The 9390-nt window shown below is 29.9% G+C and overlaps 1 protein-coding gene across 1 annotated transcript; it reads left to right on the forward strand.

Annotated features, from left to right (window-relative positions):
* The first annotated feature begins 2097 nt into the window (after window positions 1–2097).
* LOC100249331 (cyclin-U4-1) lies at window positions 2098–4467 on the forward strand. The gene is made up of 2 exons (XM_002278390.4): window positions 2098–2582; window positions 4078–4467. Exons 1-2 carry the CDS (start codon window positions 2248–2250, stop codon window positions 4325–4327), a joined length of 585 nt encoding a protein of 194 aa, XP_002278426.1. The 5' UTR covers window positions 2098–2247; the 3' UTR covers window positions 4328–4467.
* Window positions 4468–9390: the final 4923 nt, after the last annotated feature.

Raw genomic sequence — 9390 nt, forward strand, 5'->3', positions numbered from 1 at the left:
TCACTGTTTATCTTTCTGTAGGCAAAATGTCTACTATCAAATAATGTAATAATTAATCCTTCCATGAAATAAAAGGGATTTTATTCATAAATTATGATAAATAATCCTATAAATTGCATTCTAAGGTTATGTTTGTTTTCATAAAGTTTAAGGGAAAATGTAAGGTAAAGAAAATAAAGAAGAAAAGTAGAAGAAAAAATAAAATAAAATAAAATAAAAACATATTGAAAATCAATAAATTATTTTTATTTAGTAATTCAAACTCATTTCACTTATTTCAAAATTTAAAAATATATAAATTTCTTGTTAATTTAAATTATATTTTATTTTTCTTCTCATTTTTCTAGTAAAAACAAATATGAAAAAATAAATTTTTAAATATTTTTTCTTTTTTTTAATACTTTCGAATAACCAAACATAGTTTAAGGTAATATTTTCAAAACTAAACTAGTCATTAAATCGAAAAAAATTGGTCATTAAATCGAAAAAGTTACCGAATCACAGTTCACTAATCGAACCAATTATTGAATCGCGGTCGAACTGGTGATGTCATAAATATATAATTTATAAATTATTAAATTTTAAAATAATTATAAAAATAAAAATAATAATTTAAATATTATTTAAAAATTAAAATTTTATTTGAAAATTAGAAATTTAGTTTCAAATTTAAAATTCATTTTTAAATAAAAAAACTTATTTTAAAATTACAAATTTATTTAAAATTGTAATATTTTTATTAATTTAAATTAAAATCATAAGTTTTAAACATAAAGTAAAAAAATAATAAATATAAAAAAAATAGTGAGATGAGGTAAAAAAAATAATTAAAAAAAAAATATAGAAGAAGGAAGGAGAGGGTTGGGCAAAAAGGGGAACAAATTTTCACTTTTTCAATGTAGGGGATTCTAGTGGGGTCGTTGGGAGGAGGGGGGGTTGGGTTCCTAGGGGTCGCGTGGGAGCGGGGTTTCCAGCGCGAGGGGTGTTCTGGCAGGCAAAAAATGGAAGCTTTTCCATCGCAGAGGGTTCCAGCGGGGGGTGGGTGGGTTTCTAGCGCGGGGTGGGGCCAGGGGATTCCAACGGGGTCGTGGGAGGGCGGGGTTTCCAGCGCGGGGGTGGGGGTGGAGGGGGTTCCAGCGAGGTCGCAAGGGTCTTGCCAGCAAGGGATGACGACAGTGAAAGAAAAAGAAAAAAGTTGAATCGGACGGTTTGAAGGGAATCGTCCGGCTCATCCGATTCGGCGATCGGACCACCAGTTTAACTAGTTCAATTCCGATCTAGTCCAAGTGACCAAACTGAACGGTAACTGTGACCAGTCGGTCTTAGGTTCTAAAAAAATTTGAGTGAGGGAAAATAAAGAAATAAAAGAAAATATGAAAAAAAATTAAAAAAAAAATGTATTTAAAATTTATAAATTATTTTTATATGTTATTAGAAACTTATTTCACTTATTGTTTATATAAAAATTAAATAATTTAAAATATATAAATTTTTAATTAATTTTTTTAATATAAGTATGAGAAAATCATTTTTCATAATTTTTTTTAATTAAATATAATCTAGATTATGTTTGACTCCTAAAAAACACAAAAAAAAAATATGTTAAGAAAAATAATTTTCTCATATTTGATTTTAATATAATATATATATAAATATAATTTTTTCATATGTTTAATTTTTTTAATTTTTTTTTCTTGTATTATTTTTTTTTAACTTTTTGACAATCAAACATAGCTTAAAGCTTGCTATGTTTAAAATATTAAATATAACATTTATGAGATTATAAATTCGTAATTTACCTTCATTCTTAATCTCACATGGATAGAGAAATTATTTTAAAATCCAAACTCTAGACGAATAGTGTCACTGCCCTTTATCCATCTGGTGCCAAAAAATTATCATTAGAAATCAATTTAGGGGTCACCCACAAATCATTTCTTTCCCAAATTTCTCCAAAACAAGCCCAAAATCCCACCTTCCAAACATTTTTTTTTCTTCATTTGGAAGCCAAGCTAGTACCAAAAAAACCGCTTCTCGAACTACCACAAAACTTTCGAGTCACAGTGCCCAAAATCCGAGCTGTAGGGACACGCCCATCATAATAATGTCCCACAAAAGTCCAATAACCCCCAACTGTCGTTATTCAAAAACCCTCCACACCCCATATCTACCAATCAAAGGAACTCCTCCCCAAAAAGACACCAACCAACAACCAGAGAGGCCCTGAGCCTCTTCACCTGCAACTCCATGGCTGACCTTGAGGTGATGATGCCACTGCCAGAACTCATCTCCTTCCTCTCTTCTCTCCTCCAGAGAGTGGCCATCTCCAATGACCTCAACCCAAAGCTCCACACCCAGAAAATTTCAGCCTTCCATGGCCTCACAAGGCCCTCCATTTCCATCCAGAGTTACCTTGAGAGGATCTTCAAGTATGCCAATTGCAGCCCATCTTGCTTCATTGTTGCCTTCATCTACCTTGACAGGTTCTCTCAGAGCCAACCCTCTTTGCCCCTCAGCTCCTTCAATGCGCATAGGCTCCTGATTACCAGTGTCATGGTTGCTGCTAAGTTCATGGATGATATGTGAGTTTTCTCTGCATTTTCTCTGCTTCTTTCTTTCATTCTTGGGGGATTACTTCTGGGTTTCTGTTTGGATGACTGGAATTGGATTTTTTTAATCTGGGTTTCTTCTAATTTTCTCTTTCCCCAATCAGATGGGTTGGATTTGGGACCTGATTTTTTATTTTTTATTTTTTATTTTAATTATTCGGTGGAATTCTTTTTTTTTTCAAGTTGAAATAAATTTTTCTTTCGTTTATTTATATTTTTAAGTACTTAAAGAGCTTTTACTTTTTCCATTTTTAATATATTACCTAAAAAAAATGATGTGGAAAGGCTGTCTGTGTACACTAATTTGTTATGGAGGCATAGTTGTAAATCTTGTAGAAAAAGATGGGCTTAAGCAAAAGGTCAAGTGTCAGTGTTGGGAATGACAGCTCAATGAAGGGCATTGCCTGGTTGTCTGTTCAATGATTTGTCATCTTTGACTCTCATTTTCCCTGCTGCCAAACAGCTTCTTGCTTTTTTCCATTTACAATGCACCTTCCTTTGGTTTTGGAGGGGAACATTCAATTCTTTGTTTTTGAAATTTAGAGCATGATAGTTATCTATGAGAATTGCAGTAATAAGTGTCATAATGAAAATTATTGATTTTAATTTTTTTTATATAATGGAATGAATTGTAATTGTTTTAAATCTTCTCTAATTTTGTAAAAAAAAAAAAAACAAATAAATAAATAGATGGACAGATATGAAAATTTTTCATGCTTGATATAATGTTTAATTTTTTAATTTTTTAAAATTTTAAAATTTTAAAATAAGTATAATTTATAAATAAATATTATAATTTTTATAAATTATTTTTAGAGAAATAAAATTTTATTTAAAAAAGGGAAAAATTACAAAATAATTTTTTTTTATTTAATTATACATATAAATGGGTACAACAAGGCAATAGTCCAATTCTTATTCATAGTTTAATAATATGAGTGGTACAAAGAAAATGAAAAAGATAAAGAATATGTTTGGTTTTCAAAAAAATTGAAAGAAAATGTAAATAGAGAGGAAAAATAGAAGGAAAAAAAAGTGAAAAAAAAGGAGTTAAAATCGATAAATTATTTTTATTTGTTACTTCAAACTCATTTTATTTATTTTAACTCATTGATATAAAAATTAAATAATTTAAAAATATATAATTTTCTAATTAATTTTAATCATATTTAATTTTCTTATAAATTTTCTAAAAAACAACTGAACATGAAAAAAATCATTTTTCTTGTCATTTTTTTCCTTAGTATTTTCCAGAACCAAACATAACCGAAACAAGTTTTATCATTTTACATGTACATTTTATTTATAAAAATAAGTAAATTTCAATATTTAACATTTCTCAATATATTTATACATCATATTTTATGCTTAAAAAGATTTTGGTGTGAAATTTTAGTCCAAATCAATTCCTTATGTGATATTTTCCCAAATATGAATTAATATTTTGAATAATTTTTGGGTTGTGTAGGTACTACAACAATGCATACTATGCAAAAGTAGGAGGAATAAGCAGAGCAGAGATGAACCTCCTTGAAGTGGACTTCCTATTTGGGTTGAAATTCCAATTGAATGTCACCCCCAATGCATTCCACAGCTATTGCTCTTTCCTACACAAGGAAATGTCCTTCCAATCTCCTCCATTGGAAAGACCCCTAAATCTCCATTGCTCCTTCCATGAAGATGAATCCACCAACTGTTTAAGCATTTTTGGAGTATGAATTCCTTTTTTTTTTTTTTTTTTTTTTTTTTTTTGAATTTTGAATTTTGGACTTGCTTTTGGGTAGTTGGATTTTTTTGGGTTTTTTTTCCCAGCTGTCATAGATGGAGTTTTCTTCATAATCAAAGCTTGGTTTTGATATGGATTGCCACCACCTTTCTCCATCATGCTGGGTGGCACTGAGTTTCTCAGTGGAGCCAACCTTGCAACAGCTATACATTATTTGAAGAAGAAACAAAAATTGCAGTTACCTGTTCTAAAATTTTTATTTTTTAATTAATTAATTGTATGAATTTTTCTAATGTTGTGAAAATAGTCTTGGCCTTTTCTATGATCTAACCTATACTTTTATATGATATGACTAATAAGGTAGGTGTCACACCATTTAAATCTAATTATTAATAAATATATTTTTTTTAAACAAATCTAGTAATTCCACTAAAAAATTTGCTATTCTAAATCATATAAGAAAATTAATCATCTTAAATTTATTTAAAGAATTAATTCATCATAATCATATCACAAAGTAAAAAATTTTAAATTTATAGAAACCAAAAAAAATGGATTTCTAAAAAAAAATCAACATCAAAACTATAAAAAAATATATAAAAATGTAATTTATCAAGGTATGGACCCTGCATTTTTGCTCGATGCGTTCCCACTCGATGGTGAAACTTTCTTTTTATTTATTTATGAAAAATTGATTTTTAAAAAAAGACTTGGAGTCACCACTTATTTTGTTTTATTTTTAAATGGTAAACAAAATAAGAAAGAAAACCTTAAGTGTGACTCCTTATTTGGAAAAGGTGGTTTATGAAAAAACCGGATCTAAGCTCGGAGGTCAGGTTACTTATCAGAAAGGTACGGTAAAGACCATAACACCCCTCGAAGTCCCTAAAATCGAGTTTCTACTAATAAAATAAAGCACATATGGTTATTGATTGATTAAACATGAATACCAAAATGTGATCATACATTGGGGGCCAAAACAAAGCATGGAGAGTAGTCAGAGTGAGAGCAAGTGCGTACCTTGGCAGCAAGCGAGTAATATTATGTATACATAGGAGCCCCTGAAGAGGCACATGTGCCTGAAAATTGTAAGATCTCCGTAAGTTATGTATACATAGGATAAAAATGGGATCGAAATAATATTATTATTACCAATATTTTTGTTTTCCAAGTGGCCTCTGATATCATAAAAAATGATGAAGATCCTGAACCACGAAATGTGGAAGAATGCCGACATAGAAATGATTGGCCAAAATGGAAAGAAGCTATATAGGCAGAGTTAAACTCGTTAACAAAATGAGAAGTTTTTGGACCTGTAGTCCAAACACTTGAAGATGTAAAACCTGTTGGGTACAAATGGGTATTTATAAGAAAACGCAATGAGAATAATGAGATCATAAGATATAAAGCGAGATTAATAAGTACAAGGTTTCTAGTAGAGACTTGGTATTGACTACGAGGAAACATACTCTCCCATCATGGACGCAATCACATTTCATTTTTGAATTAGTTTGGCAATCTCAGAAGGACTAGACATGCGTCTCATGGATGTTATTACAAAATATTTATATGGATCTATGGATAATGATATATACATGAAAATCCCTGAAGGATTTAAATTGCCTGAAGAAAATTGTACAAAGCCTCATAACATGTATTCAATCAAGTTACAACGATCCTTGTATGGATTAAAGCAATCTGGACGCATATGGTACAATTGTCTTAACAAATACTTGCTAAAAGAAGGGTACATGAATAACCCTATATGCCCATGCATCTTCATTAAGAAATCAAAAACCGGATTTGCAATTATTGCAGTGTATGTTCATGACTTAAATCTTGTTGGAACTCCTGAAAAGCTCACAAGAACAACAAATTACTTGAAAAATAAATTTGAGATGAAAGATCTTGGAAAAACAAAATTTTGTCTCGGCCTATAGATCGAGCATTTTCCAAATGGAGTTTTAGTACATCAATCAACATACATTAAGAAAGTTTTGAAGCATTTTTATATGGATAAAGTGCATCCTTTAAGTTCTCCAATGGTTGTTTGATCACTTGATGTGAAAATTACCCATTTTGTCCTTGCGAAAAAGATGAAGAATTACTTGGTCCTGAAGTACCATATCTTAGTGCTATTGGTTCACTTATGTATCTTGCCAATTGTACACTTCCAAACATTGCTTTTTATGTCAATTTATTAGCAAGATACAATTCCGCTCCAACTCAAAGACATTGGAATGGTACCAAACATATATTACGTTATCTTTGCAGAACTACTAATATGGGTCTATTTTACTCAAGGGAATCAAAGCAACAATTGTTTGGATATGTAGATGCAAGATATCTTTCAGATCCACATAAAGGTAGGTCACAAATAGGATATGTGTTTAATTACAATGGTACTGCTATTTCATGGAGATTTGTCAAACAAACAATGGTGGTCACATCATCAAATTATTTAGAAATACTAGCAATTCATGAAGCAAGTTGTGAATGTATATGACGAAGATCTATGATTCAGCATATTCAGGAATCATGTGAACTCTCCTCTATCAAAAGTGACCCGACAATATTATTTGAAGATAATGCTGCAAGCATTGCACAAATAATAGGGGGTTACATTAAAGGAGATAAAACTTAACACATTTCACCAAAATTCTTTTATACACATGAACTCCAGAAGAGTGGTGAAATTGATGTGCAACAAATACGCTCAAGTGATAATCTAGCAAATTTATTCACAAAATCATTGTCAACCTCAACATTCAAGAAGATAATACACAGGATTGGAATGCGTCAACTCAAGGATATCGACATGAGATGGAGTATGCTTGTAAAATGATGTTAGTGTATTGTACTATTTTTCCTTTCGTCCAGGTTTTGTCCTACTGGGTTTTACTGGTAAGGTTTTTAACGAGACGGTCCTAACATACCAAGAGCAATTTAAAGAATTATAAGAATATTGTACTCTTTTTCCTTTGCTAGGTTTTTCCTATAGGGTTTTTTACTAACAAAGTTTTAATGAGGCCTATTCTTATGATCATCCAAGGGGGAGTGTTATAAAATATAAGATTCTATACCACTATGGTAACTTGTAGACGATCATCCATAAATATCTTGTGTAACTCCCTATAAAATGGAAGGACCCTTAATGAAATTCGATTGAGTTTTCCCATACATTCTATTATCTTTTTCTTGATTTCTTTTCTCACTTTATATTACAATATTATTATTATTATTATTATTACTATTATTTATTTAGGAAAAGCTATCTTTTTAAATAAAATTTTAAAAAATATATATTTTTTAAGTTAAGGAAAATCCTTTTTTGGATAAAATTATTTTTTAAAAAAGAAAATTTTTATTTTTATTTTTAAGTATAGTTAAATAAACATTCCTTTTTAATAAAAGTCAAACATAAATTACTTTTTATTAGATGAAATTGTGAGAGAAATTTTTTTTTTAAAGATAAATTCCTTTTTAAACAATTTGTAAGATTATTCTTTTTTTAATGATAAAAATAAATCAAATTCTTTTCCTTTTACATAAAATTGTCAAGATGTAAATTCTTTTTTTTTTTTTTTAAAAAAAAAAAAAAGAATTCATTTTCAAAGAAAACAAAATTCAAATTGAAAAATCAAAATGGAATGTTTTTGTGAATAAAATTTGAAAAATAGTTTTTTTTTAAGTAAAATTGGTGTAGACCTCGCGTTTTTCACATGCGTCCCCACTCGAATGGCGAAACTCGCTTTTCATTTATTTGGTGAAAAATTGATTTTTAGAAAAAGAGTTGGAGGCACTGCTTATTTTTGTTTTATTTTTAAAGGGAAAAACAAAATAAGAAAGAAAAACCCTAAGTGTGACTCCTGAAGGAAAAACAGGTCTAGGAAAAACCGAGTCTGGGTCTGGGGGTCAGGTTACCTATTGGGAAGGTACAGTGATGAGTCATATCACCCCTTTAAACCCCTAAAAATGTGTCTCTACTAAATAAAGTAAAGCAAATATGACAATTAACTAGGAGATCAATGGATACCAAAATGATCATAGATCAAAAACAAGTCATGATAATGAACAAATAAACAAAGTGAGAGTGAGAAAGTGAGAGCGTACCTTGGCAACAAGTAATAAAGCCCTATTATGAAACAAAGTTAGTGCACAATAATGAATACAGAATATATCACATGCATATCAAAGATCAGACAAAGATCAGACAATATTCATTATGTATAGCAGTTGACAATCAAAAGAGATCATATGTAGGGCCCCTACTAAAGCCCAATTGATTTTCTATGAATTAATCCCACAAATGCCATTATTTTGGAATTATGAAAATCATAATCATGCTTATTTAAAATCAAGAGAAACAAAATATTATTTGAAAATCAAAGAAAATTTGTGAAAGTGCTTACCTGAAGGGAAATGTAGCAAGTTTATAAAAAAAATGAGATTTTTTATTTTTTTTTAACCTAAAACCCTACGAAAGGAAGAAAAATTAATGACTTAGAAATTATTTGAAAATCGGAGTAGAATTAAAATTATTTGAGAAAAATAAGAGTTTTAAAAATTATTTAAAAATTGGAGTGTGGAAAATTATTTTTAACATCAAATGATGAAAAAAAAAAAGGATGACATATGGCCATTGGGATTGCATGCCAAGAGTGGCCATGCATAGCCATACACACATGGCATTTTCGTCATTAATTCTCTGCTACATGACCACCATATATACAACCACCTTCAGCTTGTTTCCTCATTAGAGTTTCAGCACAATTCAAACTTCACTTGGATTTCAACCATTTGATCACCCTATTTGTAGACACCTTCAGCTCGTTTCTTCACTAGAGTTTCAACACAATTCAACCATGAAAATACCCACAAAACTTCACTTGGATTTCAACCATTCAATCACCTTATATGCAACCACCAAATCTACTAAAATTCATCCATATTTCTACTTAAATTAAAAAAACTTTCAGCCATAAACAATCCCTATCTATACAACCATTGATCTCCATTGAAATGCAGCCATGAAACTCTATTACGTGGCTACAA

Source organism: Vitis vinifera, chromosome 16 (assembly GCF_030704535.1).
Source record: "Vitis vinifera cultivar Pinot Noir 40024 chromosome 16, ASM3070453v1".
Lineage (NCBI taxonomy): Eukaryota > Viridiplantae > Streptophyta > Magnoliopsida > Vitales > Vitaceae > Vitis > Vitis vinifera.